Source organism: Pollicipes pollicipes, unplaced genomic scaffold (genome assembly GCF_011947565.3).
Source record: "Pollicipes pollicipes isolate AB1234 unplaced genomic scaffold, Ppol_2.1 Scaffold_4002;HRSCAF=4701_pilon_pilon_pilon, whole genome shotgun sequence".
NCBI classification, from domain to species: Eukaryota; Metazoa; Arthropoda; class Thecostraca; order Pollicipedomorpha; family Pollicipedidae; genus Pollicipes; species Pollicipes pollicipes.
In genome coordinates, this window is record NW_023596420.1 from 16,229,412 (window position 1) to 16,255,106 (window position 25,695).

Consider the following 25,695-nt stretch of genomic DNA (forward strand, 5'->3'; position numbering starts at 1 on the left):
GCAACGGCAGCAGAGATCAGGTTAGTCGATTGACAACAACATTGCGAAGATCATTAGCGTGATGCGTGATGGGGCATACAGAGGCGTATAATCCGTGTTAGGTCCAGAGCAATACGAGAACACCATTTCTACTGATCACCTACAACACTCCAACCCATATCGCACCAATGCACAGCAAAGCAAGTTTGCAAGTTCTGCGAGATTCGTCTGTCTGTCGTCAAAAATAACACTACCCAGATATATATATATATATATATATATATATATATATATATATATATATCACTACATGCTTCTACTATACTAATAGGTACATCAACATCCATGTACATTTCATTATTTACTGGGTGGCCGTAAGCATATATCAATGTCAGAAATCGATAATTCACAGAGTTGAATGATGCGGAAATATTGAATAATGTTGAAATTATTTCCAAAATGCTCAGAGAATAAATGCAATGTGTATCGCTCGGCCGATTACTGCCGCGGGCAAACACTAGTTATTAGGCACAAACCCACAGCGTACGTTCAGGCCGACGCAATACCTACCCACCTGTGAGCATGACACTAGGTTCGCATGCAGCTATATGTGAATGTCATCAAACGTGTATTTGTTTGAAAAATCTAGTGTAATAGTCACGCACGATATGAGAGAAGCCATCACATTTGGGACGGGGAAATCAATCACGTTGTGTCTTTTGGGCTGCAAGCGTAGAAAGATGGAATCTCTACGTTTCATGGCACCCCGCCCCCACCCCCTTTCCAGAATTTTTGATATTTACCTCATGGCAACCGATGAAAAATTAAATGCAAAATGAGTATGGGTGACACCTTTTTTGAGCCGTTCCTCTGCCTAGGTCTCGGCACGCAGCGCCAGTTCACATATTACCTTTCCAGCCAAGCACTTCCATTTACTTTCCAGCCGTCTGATGTGAAATCTCGAACTTCATTGCTTGGCATAGCTGTTCCGCGTTTATAAACTATTGCAAGGTGCTCCAGATGATTCCTGGACGCAGCGTCATTGAGCTAAGTCCACTCCCAGTTACCAATAGGGCCAGTGATAGCCATGAGCGGACTCTACGTTTCGGCCGCCAGCACCATCTACCCATTTCAAACGTGTCTGTATAGGTTCGATCGGTGCAGCGACTAGTGGAATTATCATAAAGCTGTTTAAATGACATCGGAAATATTCTAGCTCCGGTTAGCTTTTCACAAACAGTACCACGGCCTCCGGGTCAAATAACCAGAGCCTGCGTTAAGGTCTACGCAATACCCGCACGAGCCTTCGAGCGTGAAACACGTTGTGTCTGCGGCTAAATGTATTTACCATGAAAAGTATGTTTACCTGAAAAATCAAGTCTAACGGTCACATATGACACGTTGAAACGAAACACACATCCCAACGAGCACACAAGAGAAGCAGAGTTGACAATAGAGTTGGCCGGTGATAGGTATGAGCAGACTACACCATTCGGCCGTCAGCATTATCTGTCGATTTCTAGCGTGTCAGTTCAGTTTCCATCAGTGAAATCGGTAGCCGACACTTTCCCAAAACTACCTAAATGACAATTCATATGTTCATGTTCGCGGACTATTCCCGGGGACCAGCGCTGCTAACTGGGCAAATGGGAGCAGCGTGCCATGTGCCCAGTTATCCGACGTAATACCTAACAGCCTGGGTATTACGTCGGATATCATGGTCAGGACCCTGAAAGCATTGTAGCCGCGATGGATTATTCCTCGGGGCCCACCATGACGTGTTGGGCACAAAGCCACAGCGTGCGTTAAGGCCAACGCAATACCTAACCGCCTGCAAGCCTGATACAAGGCTTGTATGCGGTTATGTGTGTATACCATAAAACGCGTTGGTCACACATTACAAAACAGAGAAAATGCTACGTCAGTACAGGAAAATGAATCAGGAAGTCCACTTCCGACTGGTAGCGCCCGTCGCCAAATCACCATTTTGAACCAATACTCATCTCCATTACGACCCCCTGCCATGAAATGTCTAATTTGCCTCCATGACCGAACTTTGCTACATTTAGAAAGTACTGGAAATCCAAATGATTCGTGAATAAAATTGCATTGAAATCTGTACACTCGATGTTACCAATAGTGACCGTTGATAGACATAAGCGGTCTCTACGCTTCGGCCGCCACCATTGTCTGGCCATTTCAAACGTGCCAGCATAGTTTAAATCGATGATATCACTAGCAACATCATTTTAAAACTATGCATACAATTCCGCTATCATCATGGAGACAGTGGACCCATCCTTCCTGAACAACATGTTATTCGGGTGTACCCACTCGGAGTTACCAATACGGCCAACGCTAGGCGTAAAGCGAACTCTTTACGTTTCGGCCGCCAGTATCATTTGTCCATTTCAAACGTGTCAATATAGCTTACATCGGTGCAACGACTAGCTGACATCATTCTAGAGCTGTTTAAAAAGGGCATCTCAAAATTCTAGCCTCGGTTAGCTTTGCACGGACAGCACCACGTCCTATTGGGCACATAGCCAGGCCTGAACAATACCCACACGCCTGCGAGCGAGAAACACGGTGTGCATGCGGCTAAATGTGTATACCATGAAAGGAACGTTTACGTGAAGAATCAAGTCCAACGGTCGCACATGACACGTGGAAAAGCAGCATACATCCCAACGAGCGCACCAGAGACGCAGAGTTAGCAATAGGGCCGGTGATAGGTATGGGCGGACTCTTTACGTTTCGGCCGCCAGTATTATTTGTCCATTTCAAACGTGTCAGTATAGTTTCCATCGGTGCAACGACAAGTGAACATCATTATGAAGCTGTTCAAACAGCATCTGAAATATTCTAGCTTCGGGAAGCTTTTCACGGGCGGTACCGCGGCCTCCAGGGCACATAACCAGAGCGCGCTTTAAGGCCTACGCATTACCCACACGAGCCTTCGAACGTGAAACACGGTGTGCATGGGGCTAAATGTATATACAACGAAAGGTATTTTTACTTGAAAAATCAAGTCCAACGATCGCACATGACACGTGGAAAAGCGTACTTATCCTAAACAGCACACGATGCAACAAGAGTTACCAATAGGGCCGGTGATAGGCTTAAAACACAGCTCTTTACGTATCGGCCGACAGCATGGCCTGTCCATATCAAACACTTTCTTAAAATGGTGTTGCTGATAGTTGCATCGATTGAAAGTAAATTGGCACGTTTGGAATGGGTGTATAACGCTGACGGCCGAAAGGTAAAAATTACGATTATGCGCATCAACGGCCATACTATTGACTGGAAGTGGACTCACCTAAAAGGCATTTTGTTCAGGAATAATTTCAAACACCTTGCAGTCGTTTCCAAACGCAGCAAAGCAACGCCACGCATTGCAATTGGAGAGTTTATAGCAGACGGCCGGAAGGTAAATTAAAGAGTTGGGCTGTAAATGTAATACAAAATCTGGCGTTGACACCCGAATCATAGACGGAGAAACGCCTCAGAAAGTAAGGGAGCTCATAGTCATATTGTAGTCGATTCTTCCCATCCATTGTCATAACGTTAATGCTCTACATATATTCTCAGACAGTGTCTAATGATGAGGGTGCCATGACACACGGAACCCGCGTTTCAAGTCTAGGAGAAACCATTGCCGTCTAAACCGTGTCAAAATGATGTCCACCACTGTTTGCACCGATGGACACTATTTTGGAATGCTTGTTAAAGACCGATAATGCCGGTAACCGAAAACGTTGAGCGAGTTCATGTCTTTTTCCGGCCCCATTGGCAGCTCAGTGTGGACATGCTTGAATGCGGTTTGTTCATGGATTACTTGGACCTTCTTGCAGTAGTTTCTTGAGGAAGCCTGCTGGGAAAGGTGGTTTTCTGCCATTATCAGTTTCCCCAGTGATACGAAACGAAGACCATAACTCGTGTCAAGTGACGTCATGAGCAGAAGGTAAAACGCAGCCTATTTTTCTTCATTTATTTTTCAAATGGCACAAGAATGTAAACCACGAGTACATACCTAACCTAACCTAACCTAACCTAACTAACCTAACCTCCCCACCCTATATCCCCTTCAACCCAGCATGTCATTGGCATCCATGTTCCATGCCATATATAGGTGCCATATAGTGAGCTTTTATTTAGCTGCCATGTTCTCATTTTGCTTTACATTTCCCACCCAATCCCCCTGCAACCCATGGTCCCGTTGGCGTCGGGGATCAAATTTCATGGATTCTTGCTACCTTGTCCCGGTACATTTTTATGGTTCGCAGTAAATATGGTTTATAGCTATAGTATGGTTTATATAGTATAGTTTATAGTTATAGTTATGGTTTATAGTATGGTTCGCAGTTAATATGGTTTATATGGTAAATATGGTTATGGTAAATATGGTTTATGTTCAGTAAATATTTTTATGGTTCGCAGTTAGGTTATGGTTGTCCTGCCTTGAACATGACGAATGGTTTACTTTGGTCCCGTACATTTTGTACAGTTCTTGGTACGCAGAAATATTGTATTTACGCAACGGCAACGCGGAAACGGCGCTGGGGAGTCCAGGCGGTGCGGTGCGCGCGGCGCTCGGGGGGCCCGCCATCGAAGTTATTGAAATTCGAAGGTAGGAGCATGATTCTACCTGTTTTGAGATTATTTACGATATGTCATGCCTTAAACACGACGAATGGTGTACAATGATTTTTCTAACGTTACGTAGGAAAGTACACCCTGACCGCTGCAGTCATTTCTGACATCAGTATTTATATGATGCAATTAAAGCATTGTTTTGTGTGATACTTGGCGCACATGTCACAGTGCTATCCTATAACCTGTTCATTGTGTGACAGCTTTGTTCATTGTTAATATTTCTGATACTGATCATTGATGTCCTGAATTGTTTTCAGCACAGGGAAGGTGTTCCTGGCACCCCAGTGCTTCCTGTGTCTACACCATCTCAGAGATCAGAATTCTGGTCAGAGTGTTTTCTTTTTGGGTCGGATTTTGAAAATTAGTTTACTTTTGAACAAGAAGATTGAATTTGTTTTACAAAAATGATATTACAAACTGCATTAAGTAATGACATAAAGATGATTAAATTTGCAATAATGATTGATATTGACATTGTCTTGTAATGATCATATCATGCCAAACACAAGGAACTTAATAAGACCTACAGGGACTTAGAGGACTACATGAAACACCTAGATGACTAAAGGAACTAGCAGCCTGAAATCTGTCTATTTAGTGAAATTGCACATTTGCATGTAGTATTGTATGGACAATGCTGTCTAAAACATTACTGCAGCTTGTTTGCTCCTATGCTCTAAAGCCAGAGCAGAGTTACCAGTAAATCCCCACCTTAGTTGTCGCAGTCATCATTATAGGTATTAACTCCACATCTGCAGTCTATTGCAATTTCCATTTCACACCGTGTTATGTTCCAGACGATCGGCAACAAGCAAGAAGCTGGTGGTATCCAGCAGCACATACATGATCCTGTGACGTGCAATGCGAAAGGCTGGCCTACCAACAGTCAAGCGTACCATCCTGCATCTTGCTAAAGGGTAACCATTGGTTTGTTTAGGCAGCAGAGTGCTGTTTAGACTACACAGCCTTGTACCATGCAGCATGCACACAGCTTCAGGAGCACTGCTTGTGTGTACTGCACTTGGCTATGATTGTTTAACAATGGTGCCTGATCCTATAAGGAAGAGGTTATCACCCATTTTTCTATGCAAATTTTCTCGTATCTCAAAGATCTTTATAGTATGATGTGCGTTGTTCCAAACATGCCGCACCTCTTACTACCGTACTGGACGTGTGAATTCAATTAGACGTCAACAATTAATTCCGAGCCTGTGAATGGCGTTTGCCATCCGCATGATTGTCGTGAGTGCAAAATAAATCCGCAGCTTTCAGTCATGTTTATCCTGTGGTTCCCCTTTTTGCGTTTTTAAGCAGTGCTTCATTTCACCACAGGTACCTGAGGGACCTGGTGGTGGCGATGGCGATAGGGAGCACGCCGGAGGCGACAATGTGGGTGGCGATGGCGACACGGGAGACGCTGCGCACTTGGCTATGCCGAGTACGTCACGGACGTCTCATTCGCCGATGTTAGTAATGTCTTCTAATAATGTGCATGTCCCTTTCTTTATTAAGAAAAATTGATAACAGAACTGTAACAATTTCTGTTGTGATATAGGCCTCCCGGCGCCGGGTCATGTGACCCGTCAGATCAGTTGACGGATCACCAGCTGACTCGTCCCCGAACCCGCGGGGCAGTGGTAATCCGGTCGCTCGCGCGTGCGCGCGTCGCTGTCGTGAGGTAATGTACGAGCCGAGCTAAGATCGTGCAAGTGAGACCAAAACAACTTCAACACTGTATATTTCAAGCCAGTGCCAATGCTAGTTAATGACAGTGATGGGTATTCAGCTTGTCATTAAGGCTCAGTAAATTTCTTGGCGGTTTGTGGTCAGCCTGCTCTAATAATGCATATGATTGTCATAAGCTGAAGCCTTAAGCTAAACCCTAGCCGAACCGTGACGTTTCCACCGCTCGTTATCTTTTGCTTCACCGAGCGCGACCTGGACCGGATCCACGGGCGACCCTCAGCCGTGAGGCCGCGGCCGCCACGTGACCGTGCCGCCGTCTGACCTCGTCTGCCCCTCCCCGCTAGGTGTTCGTGGAGGCGAAGCGGGTGGCCGACTTCATGGCGTCGTACCTGTGTCAGGCTGGCTTCCCAACCACCAGCATCCACGGCGACCGGCTGCAGCGCGAGCGCGAGGAGGCGCTAGCTGACTTCACGTACAGCAAGACGTCGACGCTGATCGCCACGTCGGTGGCCTCGCGCGGCCTCGGTGAGTGTGGCCGCCGCCCTGGGGCCGTCCTTGTCGGCGGGGCTCGTGCGCTCGTGGCCGAAAGCGAACGCTGCGTGGTTGGACGCCAGGCGTGTTGTGTCGTGCGTCGTGATCAGGCGTCGTCGAGATTGTCATCAAACAGAGGTCGAACTGTTGTGCCCTCCCCTGAGCAATTATTGTACCTGCGTTTGGAGTTAATCCATGTTAATGTCAGAAAAGATCGGAACGAAAGTAAGCAGGGGTAAGCAAAGTCCCCGATCCAACAGTGAACGTGATCCAGTTTGCATTAGGACAGCGCTTACCAGAGATGAATTCGTTGGTAGTAGTTTGTTATTTTGTTGGTTATGTTAAGTAGACTGTTGCGACATGCCGGATGCTGTTCCCACTGCATCCGCATGACGCGGCGCAGCCCTGGCTGACCGACGCCCCTCCCCCAGACATGAGGGGCGTGGCCAGCGTGGTCAATTACGACCTGCCGAAGGCCATCGACGACTGCGTGCACCGGATCGGCCGCGTGGGCAACACCGGCAGCGCCATCAGTTTCTATGACAGCGCGCTGGCCGCCGACCTGGTGAAGATTCTGGCCGGCGCCGAGCAGGATGTGCCCGACTTCCTGCAGCGCGACGCCGGCAGCGCCGACTTCGGCGGCGCTGCCGGCGGCTCGTACGCGTCGCGCGACATCCGGCGCGGGTTGAGTCTGGCCTGTGCGGCAGGGACGTGACTGGCGCGGGGTGGCGGGAGGAACGCACCGACAGGGTGCATTCATGGTACTCGTGGCGAGCAACATTGCGACATTGTGCAATATCTCTGCTTATTTCAGTTACTCCTTACCCAGGATAATTATTAAGTGGAACGGCGGCCGCTAGATGATCAGACGAGAGAAACGACTTGTGTGCGGAAGCCAAGTTCTACCCAATTTCAATTCTACTCCCATGAAATCATTTGATGCCCCAGAATTGGCAACGTTGCCGATAAGGTAACGTACGTTTCCTACACTGCAACGGAAACTACGTTGCAGTATCGTCCTGACGAGGAAGCTCTGACTGTCAGTTTGGGGCACGCGAGTGTTCACGCATGGATTTCGCCGATGTGCTCCAGCCGTGTTGTCTCGTGTTGATTTGTGTGAACTCGCCAGCCTGGTGAAGTGGTGTGATCGGCTCAGGTCACGGTGCGTCCGGCCGGTGACGCCCGGCATCTGACTGACTGTTGGCCCGTGCGCCCCCAGTTCGGCGGCGTCGCCGGTTGCATGGGCGGCGTGACGGCCGGCTACAACCAGCAGCCGGCCACCATGGAGGCAGGGGAGGGCTGGGACTAGCGCCCGGGCCGGCCCGACTCGGCGCCGCCCCACCGTGCCCCGTGCCGTGCCGTGTCGTGGCGGCTGTAGATAGCGTTTCCGTTGTGTTAGCCGGTTAGCCGGCGACCGGCGTCCGCGCCTGGTGGGAGCACCGGGGTGGCGACGTTGCGCACCGGTAGCGCGAAGACGGCACACCGCATTTTGTGACTGGCGGCATTCCATGAGGAAGCTTGGCTTCGTGCCCGTATTCTGTGGCGGAGCAGGCGGGGGCGGGACCAGTCGACAGAGAGAGAGAGAGAGAGAGAGAGAGAGAGAGAGAGAGAGAGAGGAGAGAGAGAGAGAGAGAGAGAGAGAGAGAGAGAGAGATAGACAGAGAGACAGAGACAGAGACAGAGACAGATACCAGAGACAAGAGAACAGAGACAGACAGAGACAGAGACAGAGACAGAGACAGAGACAGAGACAGAGACAGCAGACAGAGACAGAGACATAGACAGAGACAAGACAGAGAGGAGACATAGACAGAGACAGAGAAGAACCAGAGACAGAGAGAGACAGACAGAGACAGAGAGAGACAGACAGAGACAGAGAGAGACAGACAGAGACAGGGAGACGGAGACAGAGGGGGAGTCGCGCCCGGCCCCCGCGTCTCAGGACGGCAGGCGCCGCTCGAGGCGCGCTGTGGCGTCTGGGGACAGCCGGCACGTGTCTGCCGGGAGCCGACCCGGACCATGCAATCCGGAGCTGCGTGCACAGCACGCGTTCAGTTATTCTAGTTTATTGAACTCGCGTAGTCGAATAAATACGTGTTTTATTGGTCCGTCTCTCGAGTCTCCGGGACCTGGGACAGAAGCATTGACACTTAAAGCGCGAAGGCTACTGTCCATCGTCACCATCACACTGACTCGGCCCGCCAACGAGACTTCACACGGACGTACTGCGCGCCGGTACTGGCGCGGACGCGGGAGCGCACCGCGGCTGCGGGCCCGGCTCACTACAGCCTGACGGTGTCTAGGAACTCGTGGCTGTAGGGCTTGTCGCCGAAGAAGCAGTCGAACTTGGGCGCGGCGTCCGCAGCCGGCATCACCAGCACGCCGTCGGGCGGGCTGCAGTCGTCCGCGGGTCCTGCCGACGGGCCGGCCGTCAGCGTCGCGGGCACGTGTTACGGGGAGGGCTGGAGGTGGACGGAGTCCGCCTCGCTGCAATTAGGATTCGAAAGCCAAACTGGCCGCGGTGCAGTGCAGAGGGGGGGGGGGGGGGGGCGAAAATGGGTGCCTTCCTGCCAGGGTGAGGGGTAAGCGACCTCATACGGTCTCAGCAGCAGTTTGTCGTTGGGTGCGTCGTTAAGCGCCAATGGCGACGGCAGAGACGATAGGCATGACGCTGATGCTTCATCTGCGTCCATTTACGCAGGCGGCAGCGTTAAGAAACACGGGTGGCTTATTTAGGATCCTCCAGCACAATCCAGCCCGGCTGGCCACATCCAAATTCTACACCAAGATCCGACGAGCCCAGGAGTACGGTATTCCACCCGCCGCAAGGCGTGGCGTGGCAGTGCGCGGGTCTCACCTTTGAACCAGGCGAGATCGGGGCGTTTGGAGAAGACTGTGGTGCGGGACACCTGTCTGTTCTCGGTCAGGGCGACGCACCCCACCTCTTCCAGGGTCTGGAGGAGGGGAGGGGGTTCATGGCGCGGCACGGTCGTGCGCGAGGCAGCTGGGCGCGCCGGCGCCACAGCGACGGTGGCAAGGCGGGTAGATCAAGAGGCGATGAACCCGACGGCCTGGTCGGGGGCGACGAACACACGGTAAGCATGAGCCAGAAAGCCTGGTTGCTCCGAGACGGATGGCCGCGCCCCAGCGCCGCCGGATGGGGGACAGACATCGCTCAGACGGCAGTCTTCCCCGCCTACCGCGTGAGCTGCACCCTTGACACGTAGCACACTGCGCGACCGCGTCTCCAGCGACGGAAGACCGGCCGCGCCTAGGCTGCGCAGGCTGCTGAGAGCTGGGGGTCGGGGTGGAGGCAGACGACACGCGGAACGACAGCAAGGCCGCACGGACCTCCAGCAGTTGGCGCGTCTGCACTGCCGTCAGCATGGGGTGGAAGTGGCTCTGGACGGCGGCGAGCGGGCAGGCCGGCCACGTCATGCAGTGGCTGAGCACGGCGTCGGAGAGCCGGTCCAGCACGCGCCGATTCACAGAGCCGCCGACGCGTCGCCACGGCGCCGTATGGAAGAACACCGGCTGCATGTCCCTGCTGGGCCCAGACAGGGCGGTGTCAGAGGGCGGCCATATGGCGCTGAAACACTCGTAAGCACTCGCTAACGTTGGATACGTAGCGAAGCGAAAATGGACTCAATGCTAACGCTGACAACCGCGTTCAAATATCACGTTTCCTTACAATGTTGGCCTCGACAGTTTCTGCATTCCCCAACAGCGTGTGCGGCGCGTTCTATAGCAATCCTCACACTCGACAAGCAATCCTACATACCTCCTCGTGAGCGGAACGGACACAGGCGGGGGAACCTCGCTATTCACCGCCAATCGTGTCCATCCCATTGTTGGGATTGCCATAACGAAGGTTCTAAACCATTTTTGACGAATGTGGATGCAAGATTGGATAATTATACCATGCTTTATCACTTCACCCCATCAAGTCCCGTCACCTTTCTAACGCCATACATGACACCATGAATTCCAATCAAGTTGAGTTAAAAAACAAACTTTGAACAACTCTCGCACGTATGTGCCAAACATATAATTTTCAAGCGCTATCAGCCTGACACCAGCGAGCTCACCACCACTGCCTCTTTGGCAGAGACATGCCGGAGCTGCCTCAGAACGTGTAAACGCTAGAACGGGCACCATACCGCGCGTATTCACAGCACCTGACAGCCCACGCGACAAACCACACCCTTCCCACTGTGTCCTCCACGGGGCACAAACCGCAGCACAAAAGCCGCCACCTACTTGCGGCTGGAAGAGGCTAGGTCGCCGCCGACGGCGGCCAGGCCGCTGGCGGCCGACTCCTGCTGCAGGCGCGTCAGGTGGTACGAGTGCAGCACCCAGCGCTGGCCGAGCGAGCGCGCCACGTACAGCAGACGCGTGACGCCGCCGCACAGCAGCAGCTCGTGCTGCACCATCAGCGCCACCAGACGCCGCAGCTCGGGCCGTGCCAGGCCGCTCTCCTCCTGCCCGGCCGGCGCAGCGGTGCGTCAGAGGGCCCGGCGCCCGCGCGCGCACTACAGTCACGGAACTCACACCGTCAGTCGAGACGGAACGAGGGTCAGAGAGGGGTCTGGTACACCTCAGACTCGGGCACGACTCTGCACCGGTCTGCACGACTCCGCACCAGCAGCTGCGCCGGCTCCATGCCCAGCGCGCCGGCGTCCTCCAGTATCGAGATCAGCTGCTTCACGTGCGAGGCGTCCCGGTCGGTGAGGGCACCCTCGGGGCCGCAGCCGCTCCAGCACGGCCGCCGCGTCCGGCGCCTCCTCCGACAGCAGAGAAGTCGGAAAATCCAAGGAAAACCCTGTTTGTTGGCATATTTTTGGGGATGCGTTATTTTTCATTGACCAGCCCCCAACCCATTTTGCGAGACTACACCGCTGTTCATTGCTATCGCATAACAACTGACGGAGCCCTACAGCCCGGCATGGCCCACTCCAGAATAAGTGAGTGTGCAGTCTGCGTGAGATGCGACACGAGTGACGCGGCTCGTCCTCGACTCTCAGTGAGTACAGCAGGAGACAGCAGGCCTCCGCCAGCCGACCCAGACACGTCCCCTCCGCAGCCCTGGACAGCTGACAACATCAGCCACAGCGCCCAGTCCGCCGGCCCGCAGTACTCTGCCAGAGCTCGGGCGCCAGAGCAGCGGCCTCACCTGGCGAGCTTGTCCCGCGCCGTCTGCGCCAGCCGCGAGCTGACCGGCATGTACTGCTCGTCCACCTCCATGGGGCCCTCGCCGTCGGCCGGGCCGCAAGCGGCGATCTCCTCCGGGGTCACCAGGCGCGCCAGCACCGTGAACGGCACGATGTGCAGCTGCTCGATGAAGTTGTGCGTGTCCTTCCTGGCGTCGGCAGCGGGGGCAGAGGGTGCAGGTAAGCACGGCGTCGGCCGGCCACCGACGCCAACATATCGGGCCGAGCGTCGCCGTTTGGGAAGCGGCTTCACCGGCAGCGTCCTGCCATCGGCGACGGCGGCGTGTAACCTTTCGAGCCTCTCGACACGGAGGTTTCAGGGCCAGAGCGCGGCGGCGGCCGACGCACTGCCGACACCGTAGGAGTGGACGCCGCCGTCAACGTCCCGCTCTCGCTACCTGCACCCATGCGACGCGGCTTCTGCCTCGGCCTGACCTCCGCCCGCCGCTGCTCCTGTCTCTCTCCGCCAACCTGACCTCCGTCCTCCCCTGCCCCGCTGACCTGACCCGTGCATGAGCCCTGCCCGTGGCCCGCTCACCTGTCGGGCCGGTCGCCGCCGGCCATCAGTAGCTCGGTGTCCTGGCTCTCGCGCCTAGCCAGCAGCACCAGCCTGGACATGGAGCGCTGGCCGACGCGGCGCTTGCCGCCCGACGAGCAGCCCAGCGCCATGCCGCCCCGGTCTGCAGCCGCCGCGTCGCCCCGGTACTCCCTCATACTCTGCCGGGGGACGCCGACGCCGTCAGGCCAGCCGGCGCCGGCCACCCGCGCGCCACAGACGGCGCTCACAACGCTCGGCCACATCACACGGTGGTCGGTGTGGGAGGGCGGAGACGGCAGGACCTGGCGCCGGCCGCTGCAGTTCGGACGTCATGCCCGGCCGCCGGACCCGCATGAGCGCTGTGCCCTGCTCATTCTCTTTGGTGCTTAGTCGGATCAGGTTGTCCGGCACGACCACGTCGTACAGGAGCTGCTGGCGGGAGCGACCGTCAGACGGGCACCGGTCCGACGCACGCGTGCACCCCCGGCCGTCACAAGCCGGAGTGGATCACCGGACAGACTTGCACGACAGCGTATTGCTGCGCAGCGGTCTCACTGTCCAAGACTGGCGAGACAGATTGCAACGTATGATAATAAAGCGGTGACATGCGTCGTAAAAACGACACGCACCCCGCACACAATAGTGTGGTTATCACATGGGAACCCGACACATTAATAAAGCCAGACGGGTCTGCAGGGTAACAATGTGGTCAACGCAAAATATAATCCTCAAAAAACACGGCAGAATCGAAATATACGGCATGACACCTGAACATCTCACAGGCAGGTACAGTCAAGCCCATACGCCGCCGTGTACCCCCCCCCCCCCCCCCTCCTTCTCTTCGGTTTCCGCGCGTGCGCTGGCGTGTGCTATCCAACCTCGTTGGTGGCCATGAGGCCGAAGAGCATGGCCGCCTGGCCGCCGCGCTGCACGCTGCATGAAGCGGTGCCGGAACGTGACGGAACTTTTTCACTCAAAGGAACAAGTACGCGACACGTCGAATTTTTTGGAGGAGGCCATTTTGTCGAGAAAAAAAGAAAAGCTTCCAAACGCGATTTTTTCACATTTGAATAAAAGGGCATCGTCCATTCAGTGTGTAAGTGCAGCGGCAAGTGTTTCTGTGCATGCAAACAGCTCCTGCAGCAATTGCAAAATCAACATCGAGCGCCGTTTGAGAGAGATCTTTTTAAATAACTTCAAAACTATACCTGGGTTAATGTTTTAAGCTATGCCATCGTGTTCGCCGTGCGATTGCGCGTCGAATGACATATAGTAAAACATTAGTGCGTTGCTGGAAACGGATAGCGTACTTGATGCACGCAAATAGTTTTTTTTTAGTTTTTAGTTTTTTTTCCATAGTTTTGTTTCTGAGAGCCGCTCCATTTAAAAGCAGATTGCCGGTGCAGACGATTCACATTGGTCGAACAAGCATTCAGTGGCGATCAGAAACACTGGCCGCTGCACCCACAAACTAAATAGAACATACCCTTTCCTTCAGAAAAAATATCGCGTTTGGAAAATGTCCAATTTTCGGCAAAATGGCCCACAAAAATAATTTTTGGTCAGAACCCGGTGATCAAAAATGCTGTCAACAAGTCGCAACATCGGTTTACATCGTTTGCAAGTTAAAGCACGCTTCAATTTTCATTGGTTCGTAAGATATGAGTTTGGAACATTTTACTATCCGAAAAACGGCTGTTTTCAATCTGAACATGCATCCGGTTTGTACGCGTGCTGGATTTCATACTGGCCCTCATATGGACCGAAAAAACGTCCGTTTCTCAAATGGGCCGTTTTTCGAGTCAAAGTGGCCGCGGAAAGATTTGTGATCACTTGCATGTTGCCAACAACGCCACTGAATGCTTGTTGCACAACTGTGTATCGTCTGCACCGGCAATCTGCTATCAAACGGAGCGGCTCTCAGAAACAAAACCATGGGAATTTGCGTGCATCAAGAACGCTAAATGCTGCCAGCAACGATCTAATGTTTTACTATATGGTATTCGACGCGAAATCGTACGGCCAATACGATGGTATAACTTAAAACATTAACGCACGCATGATTTTGAAGCTAAATAAAAAACTCCCAACGGCGCTCGATGTTCATTTTGCAATTGCTGCAAGAACTGCTTGCACGCACAGAAACATTTGCCGCCGAACTTACACGCCATATGGAACATGCCCTTGCATTCAGAACGGAAAGAATCGCGTTTTGATAATTTTCGTTCTTTTGCGACAAATGGCGCCCCAAATAAGCTTTCAGTCACCACTCTGGTTTCAAAAATGTTGTCAACAAGTGGAAACATCGGTTTATATCACGTGCAAGTTAAAGCATCGTTAGATTAAATTAGAAGTTAAAGCACCCTTCGATATTCATTGGTTCGTTAGATATGAGTTTAATACATTTTGCGACCCGAAAAACGGCTGTTTTCAATCTGAACATGCATGCGACTTGTACGCATGCTGAAATTCACATTGGCTCTTATGTGGGTCGAAAAAAGTCCGTTTCTGAAATGGGCCGTTTTTCGCATCAAAGTGGCCGCGACATCTGTGTTTCTGTGCATGCAAACGGTTCTTGCAGCAATTGCAAAATCGACATCGAGCGCCGTTTGAGAGTTTTTTTTGAACTAACTTCAAAACAATCCGTGCATTAATGTTTTAAGTTACACCATCGTACTTACGTGCGAATGCGCGTCGACTGACATATCGTAAAATATTAGCGCGTTGCTGGAAACAAATAACGTTCTTGATGGTCGCAAACTTCCATGGTTTTGTTTCTGAGAGCCACACGGTATGAAAGCAGATTGCCGGTGCAGACATACACAGTGGTGGAACAAGCATTCAGTAGCGTTGTTGTCAACATGCAAGTGATGGCAAAGCCAGCAGCGGCCACTTTGATGCGAAAAACGGCCCATTTCAGAAACGGACGTTTCTTCGACCCAGATGAGGGCCTATACGACATTCAGCAGGCGTACAAACTAGATGCATGTTCAGATTGAAAACAGCCGTTTTTCGGCTAGTAAAATGTTCTAAACTGATATCTAACGAACCAATGAGAATCGAAGGGTGCTTCAACTTCCAAACGATGTAAGTCGATGCTACCACTTGTTGACAACATTTTTGCTCACCGGGTGCCGACCAAAAATTTTTTTTTGGGGGGGCGATTCTGTCGAAAACAATGAAAATTTTCCAAGCGCAATTTTTTAATTTCTGAATGAAAGAGCATGGTCCAATTACTGTGTAAGTGCAGTGGCAAGTGATTCTGTGCAGGCAAGCAGCCTTTGCAGCAATTGCAAAATACGCATCGAGCGCCGTTTAATAGCGTTTTGTGCAAATAACTTCAAAACTATACGTGCGTAAATGTTTTAAGTTATACCATCGTGTTTCCCGTGCGATTGCACGTCGAATAATATATAGCAAAACATTAGTGCGTTGCTCGAAACCTGTAGCATTCTTGATGGCCGCAAATTTTCATGGTTTTGTTTCTGAGAGCCGCTCCGTTTGAAAGCAGATTGCCGGTGCAGACGATGCACAGTGGTGGAACAAGCATTCAGTGGTGTTGTTGTCAACATGCAAGTGATGGCAAATCTGGCCGCGGCCACTTGGATGCAGAAAACGGCCCATTGTTCAGAAACAGAGGTTTCCTCGACCCAGATGAGGGCCAATATCAAATCCAGCACACGTACAAATTGGATGCATGATCAGATTGAAAACAGCCGTTCATGGGATAGTAAAATGTTCCAGACTCATATCTAACGAACCAATGAAAATCGAACGGTGCTTTAACTTGCAAACGATGTAACCCCCTCATACACCTTCTTGACAACATTTTTGCTCACCGGGTGCGGACCACAAATTTTGGGAGGGCCATTTTGTCAAAATATGAAAATTTTCGAAACGCGATTTCTTCATTTCTGAATGAAAGGCCATGGTCCAATTAGTGTGTAAGTGCAGTGGCAAGTGTTTCTGTCCAGGCAAACAGCTTGTGCAGCAATTGCAAAATCAGCATCAAGCGCTGTTTTACAGATTTTTTTGGAACTTCATCAAAACTATACGTGCGTTAATGTTTCAAGTTACACCATCGTGTTCGCTGTGCGATTGCACGTCCAATGATATCTAGGAAAACATTAGCGCGTTGCTAGAAACATATAGCATTCTTGATGGCCGCAAACATCCATGGTTTTGTTTCTGAGAGCCGCTCCGTTTGAAAGCAGATTGCCGGTGCAGACGATACACAGTGGTAGCACAAGCATTCAGTGGTGTTGTCAACATGCAAGTGATGGCAAATCTGGCCGCGGCCACTTTGATGCGAAAAACGGCCCATTTAAAAAAAAACGACGTTTTTTCGACCCATATGAGGGCCAATATGAAATCCAGCACGCGTACAAATTGGATGCATGTTTAGATTGAAAACAGCCGTTTTTGGGCTAGTAAAATGTTCCAAACTCATATCTAACGAACCAATGAGAATCGAAGGGCGCCTTAACTTGCAAACGATGTAGGACCATGTTACCACTAATTGACAACATCTTTGCTCACCGGGTTCCGGCCGAAATTTTTGGGGGACCAAATTGTTGAAAAAATGAAAATTTTCCAAACGCGATTTTTCATTTTGTGACTGAAATGGCATGGTCAAATTAGTGTGTATGTGCAGTGGCAAGTGTTTCTGTGCAGGCGAACAGCAGGTGCAGCAATTGCAAAGTAAGCATCGAGCGCCGTTCGAGAAAGTTTTTTTCGAAATAACTTGAAAACTGTACATGCGTTAATGTATTAAGTTATACCATCGTGCTCGCCATGTGATTGCGTGTCGAATGATATATAGCAAAACATTAGTGCGTTGCTGGAAACATACGGCATTCTTCATGGCCGCAAATTTCCCTGGCTTTGTTACTTAGAGCCGCTCCGTTTAAAAGCAGATTGCCGGTGCAGACGATACACAGTGGTGGAACAAGCATTCAGTAGCGTTGTTGTCAACATGCATGTGATGGCAAGTATGGCCGCAGCCACTTTGATGCGAAAAACGGTCCATTTCATAACCGGACGTTTTTTTCGACCCATATGAAGGCCAATATGAAATCCAGCAGGCGTGCAAATTGGATGTATGTTCAGATTGAAAACAGCCGTCTGTCGGCTAGTAAAATGTTCCAAGGCCATATTTAACGAACCAATGAAAATAGAAGGGTGGTTTAATTTGCAAGCGATGCAAGCCGATGTTGCCACTTGTTGACACCATTTTGCTCACCGGGTGCCGACGGAAAATTTGGGGGGGGGGGGCATTTGGTCGAAAAAATTGAACACTTTCCCACGCGATTTTTTCATTTCTGAATGAAAGGGCTTTGTTTAATTGGTGTGTAAGTGCAGTGGGAAGTGTTTCTGTGTAGGCAAACAGCTTGTGCAGCAATTGCAAAATCAGCATCGGGCGGGGTTTGAGAGTTTTTTAGAACTAACTTCAAAACCATAAGTGCGTTAAGGTCTGAAGTTACACCATCGTGTTTGTTGTGCGATTGCGCGTCGAATGATATATAGGAAACGATTAGTGCGTTGCTGGAGACATAGAGCATTGTTGATGGCCGCAAATTTCCATGGTTATATTTCTAAAAGCCGCCCCGTTTGAATGTGGATTGCCGCTGCAGACGATACACGGTGGTGGAGCAAGCATTCAGTGGCATTGTTGTCAACATGCAAGCGATGGCAAATGTGGCCGCGGCCACATTGATGCGAACAACGGCCCATTTCAGAAACGGACGTTTTTTCGACCCATATGAGGGCCAATATGAAATCCAGCACGCATAAAAATTGGAGGCATGTTCAGATTGAAAGCAGCCGTTTTTCGGCTAGTAAAATGTTCCAAACTCATATCTAACGAACCAATGAAAATTGAAGGGCGCCTTAACTTGCAAACGATGTAAACCGATGCTACCACTTGTTGACAACATTTTTGCTCACCGGGTGCCGACGGAAATTTTTGGGGGGCCAAGTTTTGGAAAAAAATGAAAATTTTCCAAACGTGATTTTTCATTTTGTGACTGAAATGGCGTGGTCAAATTAGTGTGTATGTGCAGTGGCAAGTGTTTCTGTGCAGGCGAACAGCTTGTGCAGCAATTGCAACGTCAGCATCGAGCGCCGCTTGAGAAAGTTTTTTTCGAAATAACTTGAAAACTGTACGTGCGTTAATGTATTAAGTTATACCATCTCGTTCGCCATGCGATTGCGTGTCGAATGATATATAGCAAAACTTTAGTGCGTTGCTGGAAACATACGGCATTCTTCATGGCCGCAAATTTCCCTGGCTTTGTTTCTTAGAGCCGCTCCGTTTAAAAGCAGATTGCCAGTGCAGACGATGCACAGTGGTAGAACAAGCATTCAGTAGCGTTGTTGTCAACATGCAAGTGATGACAAATCTGGCCGCAGCCAGTTTGATGCGAAAAACGGCTCATTTCAGAAACGGACGTTTTTTCGACCCATGTGAGGGCCAATATGAAATCCAGCACGTGTACAAATTGGATGCATGTTCAGATCAAAAACAGTCGTTTTTGGGCTAGTAAAATGTTCCAAACTCATATCTAGCGAACCAATGAAAATCGAACGGTCCTTTAACTTGCAAACGATGTAAACCGATGTTACCACTTGTTGACAACATTTTTGCTCACCGGGTGCCGTCGGAAAATTTTGGAGGGGCCGTTTTGTCGAAAAATGATGAAAATTTTCCAAACGCGATTTTTTCATTTCTGAATGAAAGGGCATGGTTTGTATGGTGGGCATGGTGGGTATGGGCGTGGTGTGTAAGTGCAGTGGCAAGTGTTTCTGTAGGGGGAAACAGCTTGTGCAGCAATTACAAAATCAGCATCGAGCGCCGTTTGAGAGGTTTTTGGAAATAACTTGAAAGCTATACGTGCGTTAATGTCTTAAGTTATACCATTGTGTTTGCCGTGCAATTGCACGTCGAATGACATATAGCAAACGATTAGTGCGTTGCTGGAAACATATAGCATTCTTGATGGCCGCAAATTTCCATGGTTTTGTTTCTAAAAGCCGCTCCGTTTGAATGTCGATTGCCGGTGCAGACGATACACCGTGGTAGAGCAAGCATTCAGTGGCATTGTTGTTAACATGCAAGTGATGGCAAATCTGGCCGCGGCCACTTTGATGCGAAAAATGGCCCATTCCAGAAACGGACGTTTTTTAGACACATGTGAGGATCAATATGAAATCCAGCACGCGTACGCGATGCATGTTCAGATTGAAAACAGCCGTTTTTCGGCTAGTAAAATGTTCCAAACTCATATCTAACGAACCAATGAAAATCGAACGGTGCTTTAACTTGCAAACGATGTAAACCGATGTTACCACTTGTTGACAACATTTTTGCTCACCGGGTGCCGACCGAATACTTTGGGGGGTCGTTTTGTCGAAAAATTTGAAAAATTTCCAGACGCGATTTTTTTCAGTTCTGAATGAAAGGGCATGGTTCAATTAGTGTGGAAGTGCAGTGCCAAGTGTTTCTGTGCAGGCGAACAACTTGTGCAGCAATTGCAAAATCAGCATCGAGCACCGTTTGAGAGATTTTTTTGGAACTAACTTTAAAACCTTACGTGCGTTAATGTTCTACGTTTTTCCATCGTGTTCGCTGTACGACTGCGCGTCGAATGATTTAGAGCAAAACACTAGTGCTTTGCCTGAAACATATACCATTCTTGATGGCCGCAAATTGCCATGGTTTTGCTTCTGAGAACTGTTCCGTTTGAAAGCAGATTGCCGGTGCAGACGATACACAGTGGTGGAACAAGCATTCAGTGGCGTTGTTGTCAACATGCAAGTGATCGCAAATCTGGCTGCGGCCACTTTGATGCGAAAAACGGCTCATTTCAGAAACGGACGTTTTTTCGACCCATGTGAGGGCCAATATGAAATCCAGCACGTGTACAAATTGGATGCATGTTCAGATCAAACACAGTCGTTTTTGGGCTAGTAAAATGTTCCAAACTCATATCTAACGAACCAATGAAAATCGAAGGGCACTTTAACTTGCAAACGATGTATGCCGATGTTGCCACTTGTTGACAACATTTTTGCTAACCGGGTGCCGACCGAAGAGTTTGGGGGGGCCGCTTTGTCGAAAAAAAATGATGAGTTTGTATACGCTATTTTTCCATGTCTGAATGAAAGGGCACGGTCCAATTAGTGTGTAAGTGCAGTGGAAAGTGTTTCTGTACCGGCAAACCGCTTGTGCAGGAAGTGCAAAATCAGCATCGAGCGCCGTTTGAGAGAGGTTTTTGGAAATCACTTTAAAGCGATACTTGCATTAATGTTTTAAGTTACACCATCGTGTTCGCCGTGCGATTGCGCGTGGAATGATATATAGCAAAACATTACTGCGTTGCTGGAAACATATTGCATTCTTGATGGCCGCAAACTTACCTGGTTTTGTTTCTGAGAGGCGCTCCGTTTGAAAGCAGATTGCCGGTGCATACGATACACATTAGTGGAACAAGCATTCAGTGGCGTTGTTGTCAACACGCAAGTGATCGCAATTCTGGCCGCAGCCACTTTGATGCGAATAACGGCCCATTTGAGAAGCGGACGTTTTTTCGACCCATATGAGGGCCAATATGAAATCCAGCACGCGTACGCGATGCATGTTCAGATTGAAGACAGCCGTTTTTTGGCTAGTAAAATGTTCCAAACTCATATCTAACGAACCAATGAAAATCGAACGGTGCTTTTACTTGCAAACGATGTAAACCGATGCTACCACTTGTTGACAACATTTTTGCTTACCGAGTGCAGACCGAAAATATTGGGGGGGCCATTTTGTCGAAAAAATGAATGTTTTCCAAACGCGATTTGTTTAGTTTTGAAGAAAGGGCATGGTTCAATTAGTGTGCAAGTGCATCGGCTAAGGTTGCTGTGCAGGTAAACAGTTTGTGCAGCAATTGCAAAATCAACATCGAGCGCTGTTTTAGAGTATTTTGGAAATAACTTCAAAACTATACGTGCGTTAAGGTTTTTAGTTATACCATCGTGTTAGCCGTGCGGTTGCGCGTGGATTGATATTTAGTAAAACATAAGTGCGTTGCTGGAAACATATAGCATTATTGATGGCCGCAGATTTCCATGTTTTTGTTTCTAAGAGCCTCTCCGTTTTACTGCCGATGTCCGACGAAGGCGATACACTGTGGTGGAGCAAGCATTCAGTGGCATTGTTGTTAACATGCAAGTGATGGCAAATCTGGCCGCGGCCACTTTGATGCGAACAATGGCCCATTTCAGAAACGGACGTTTTTTCGACACATGTGAGGGTCAATATGAAATCCAGCAAGCGTACGCGATGCATGGATGTGCTTTAAGTTGCAAACGAAAACTTTGGGGGGTCATTTTGTCGAAAAATTTAAAAAATTTCCAAACGCGTTTTTTTAGTTCTGAATGAAAGGGCATGGTCCAATTAGTGTGGAAGTGCAGTGCCAAGTGTTTCTGTGCAGGCGAACAGCTTGTGCAGCAATTGCAAAATCAGCATCGAGCGCCGTTTGAGAGATATTGTTGGAGCTAGCTTTAAAGCCATTTCAGAAACGGACGTTTTTTCGAACCATGTGAGGGCCAATATGAAATCCAGCACGCATACAAATTGGATGCATGTTCAGATTGAAAACAGCCGTCTTTCGGCTTGTAAAATGTTCCAAGGTCATTTTTAACGAACCAATGAAATTCGAAGGGTGGTTTAATTTGCAAACGATGCAAGCCGATGTTGCCACTTGTTGACACGATTTTGCTCACTGGGTGCTGACGGAAAATTTGGGGGGGGGGGGCATTTGGTCGCAAAATTTGAAAATTTGCCCACGCGATTTTTTCATTTCTGAATGAAAGGGCTTTGTTTAATTGGGGTGTAAGTGCAGTGGGAAGTGTTTCTGTGCAGGCAAACAGCTTGTGCAGGAATTGCAAAATCAGCATTGGGCGTGGTTTGAGAGTTTTTTGGAACTAACTTCAAAACTATAAGTGCGTTAAGGTCTGAAGTTACACCATCGTGTTTGTTGTGCGATTGCGCGTCGAATGATATATAGGAAACGATTAGTACGTTGCTGGAGACATATAGCATTGTTGATGGCCGCAAATTTCCATAGTTATATTTCTGAAAGCCGCCCCGTTTGAATGTGGATTGCCGCTGCAGACGATACACAGTGGTGGAGCAAGCATTCAGTGGCATTGTTGTCAACATGCAAGCGATGGAAAATGTGGCCGAGGCCACATTGATGCGAACAACGGCCCATTTAAGAAACGGACGTTTTTTTCGACCCATATGAGGGCCAATATGAAATCCAGCACGCATAAAAATTGGAGGCATGTTCAGATTGAAAGCAGCCGTTTTTCGGCTAGTAAAATGTTCCAAACTCATATCTAACGAACCAATGAAAATTGAAGGGCGCTTTAACTTGCAAGCGATGTAAACCGATGCTACCACTTGTTGACAACATTTTTGCTCACCGGGTGCGGACGGAAATTTTTGGGGGGCCAAGTTTTCGAAAAAAATGAAAATTTTCTAAACGCGATTTTTCATTTTGTGACTGAAATGGCATGGTCAAATTAGTGTGTATGTGCAGTGGCAAGTGTTTCTGTGCAGGCGAACAGCTTGTGCAGGAATTGCAAAGTCAGCATCGAGCGCCGTTTGAAATTTTTTTTCTCGAAATAATTAAGAAAACTGTACGTGCGTTAATGTATTAAGTTATACCATCGTGTTCGCCATGCGATTACGTGTCGAATGATATATAACAAAACATTAGTGCGTTGCTGGAAACATACGGCATTCTTCATGGCCACAAATTTCCCTGGCTTTGTTTCTTGGAGCCGCTACGTTTAAAAGCAGCTTGCCAGTGCAGACGATACACAGTGGTGGAACAAGCATTCAGTAGCGTTGTTGTCAACATGCAAGTGATGGCAAATCTGGCCGCAGCCAGTTTGATGCGAAAAACGGCCCATTTCAGAAACGGAGGTTTTTTGACCCATATGAAGGCCAGTATGAAATCCAGCACGCGTAGAAATTGGATGCATGTTGAGATTGAAAACAGCCGTCTTTCGGCTAGTAAAATGTTCCAAACTCATATCTAACGAACCTATGAAAATTGCAGGGTTATTTAATTTGGAAACGATGCAAGCGGATCTTGCCACTTGTTGACAACATTTTGCTCACCGGGTGCCGACGGAAAATTTTTGGGAGACCATTTTGTCGAAAAAATGAAAATTTTCCAAACCCGATTTTTTTGTTTCTGAATGAATGGACATGGTCCAATTAGTGTGTAAGTCCAGCGGCAAGTGTTTGTGTGCAGGCAAACAGCTTGTGCAGCAATTGCAAAATCAACATCGAGCGCCGTTTTAGAGAGTTAGGAGAATGGAGAATTTCAACCGCAGCGACACGCGTCCCGGCGTCAGTTGCGCGCCCACGGGCGCGGAGAGAGGAGGCGTCCTGCGTCTCGGTAGCAATGTGCATCTATTGATTGTGACGGTGTGCTGTCACGTCACCGATGTCTGGTCACGTCATCCGTGATCTCCAATCGCGTGACGTGACGAACAACGCACTTGCGTCGTCGGCGCCGGCGACCGCTCCATGGGCGCCAACCGTCGGCGACATCCGGTCACGTGCGAGTGTTTCGACGCAACCGCTGGCCGTCTCGACCAACGGATATTTCGCGGACGACTCAAAGTGCAACAAGATGCTCTGCAAGCTGTCATGTGAGCTGGTGCCCATGCGCGGCGGGGTGAGCACTGTTCGTCGTCGGTCGCTAATCACTCGCCGAACCGGCGCACGGAGGAGGCGCATGCACGTTTCCCTTCCAGAGCGACAGCGGCCGGCACGACACAAATTAACCTGTTGCAGTTGCATCTGCATAGATTCTCGGCATTTTGGGTCAGATCAAAGTGTAGTACTGCCGCCACTTCCCTTGTCCTAGTGTTTTATTTCATCTGTGTATTTGTGTAATCACCGCATCACGAGATATCCCCCCGCCCCTCTCCCCCCCCCCCTCCCGTTTGAGTTGATACCAACTGCGTGGGTGCAATTGACCCTGATTTTTCCTCGTATTGGTGCAGTCGAATGACATTCACAACAAGATGCTGCCCCATCGCCTGTATTATGTTCTACCTATTCTCATCTAATCCTTGTGTTGGTGTATTTACGTGACAATGGTCAAGCATTCCCCCCCCCCCAGCCTTGTTTTTCTGCTAGGGGCGCGTGTGCACGTGCTGTATTGATTAGTATTTGATCTGTGCATTAGTGTAATCATATGGAATCAACAAGAGATTCTTCCCATGACCCCGGACGGTGTAGCACACCGGCTGTAGCCCCCGCCCGTTCCCTGGGCTGGCCGGCCGGCTGTCTGTTTGCCACTTCACTGCAATGTCCGTATGCGTTGGCATCTGCTTTTAAACGGAGCGGCTCTAAGAAACAAGCCAGGGAAATTTGCGGCCATGAAGAATGCCGTATGTTTCCAGCAACGCACTAAAGTTTTGCTATATATCATTCGACACGCAATCGCATGGCGAACGAGATGGTATAACTTAATACATTAACGCACGTACAGTTTTCAAGTTATTTCGAAAAAAACTTTCTCAAGCGGCGCTCGATGCTGACGTTGCAATTGCTGCACAAGCTTTCGCCTGCACAGAAACACTTGCCACTGCACATACACACTAATTTGACCACGCCATTTCAGTCACAAAATGAAAAATCACGTTTGGAAAATTTTCATTTTTTTCCAAAACTTGGCCCCCCAAAATTTCCGTCGGCACCCGGTGAGCAAAAATGTTGTCAACAAGTGGTAGCATCGGTTTACATCGTTTGCAAGTTAAGGCGCCCTTCAATTTTCATTGGTTCGTTAGATATGAGTTTGGAACATTTTAACTAGCCGAAAAACGGCTGCTTTCAATCTGAACATGCCTCCAATTTTATGCGTGCTGGATTTCATATTGGCCCTCATATGGGTCGAAAAAACGTCCGTTTCTGAAATGGGCCGTTGTTCGCATCAATGTGGCCGCGGCCACATTTGCCATCGCTTGCATGTTGACAACAATGCCACTGAATGCTTGCTCCACCACCGTGTATCGTCT

The 25,695-nt window shown here is 49.5% G+C and overlaps 1 protein-coding gene across 2 annotated transcripts; it reads left to right on the forward strand.

Annotated features, from left to right (window-relative positions):
* The first annotated feature begins 4,571 nt into the window (after positions 1-4,571).
* Positions 4,572-8,457, forward strand: LOC119093413 (ATP-dependent RNA helicase vasa). Of its 2 annotated transcripts, XM_037216367.1 has the most exons (6): positions 4,572-4,612; positions 4,896-4,963; positions 5,436-5,555; positions 5,971-6,104; positions 6,669-6,849; positions 7,287-8,457. In XM_037216367.1, the coding sequence occupies exons 5-6, from the start codon at positions 6,702-6,704 to the stop codon at positions 7,568-7,570; spliced, it is 432 nt and encodes a 143-aa protein (XP_037072262.1). In that variant the 5' UTR covers positions 4,572-4,612; positions 4,896-4,963; positions 5,436-5,555; positions 5,971-6,104; positions 6,669-6,701; the 3' UTR covers positions 7,571-8,457. The 2 variants fall into 2 exon arrangements, with proteins under 2 accessions (XP_037072262.1, XP_037072263.1); XM_037216368.1 differs by lacking the exon at positions 4,896-4,963 and having other exon boundaries at positions 4,576-4,612.
* The last annotated feature ends 17,238 nt before the right edge of the window (positions 8,458-25,695 follow it).

What these genes read in the sequence shown, in the direction of transcription:
- LOC119093413 (XM_037216367.1), top strand. Translation starts at nt 6,702, where the DNA reads ATGGCGTCGTACCTGTGTCAGGCTGGCTTCCCAACCACCAGCATCCAC. An exon ending in GGTGGCCTCGCGCGGCCTCG is followed by an intron (nt 6,850 to 7,286) that starts GTGAGTGTGGCC and finishes CCCCTCCCCCAG; the next exon opens with ACATGAGGGGCGTGGCCAGC.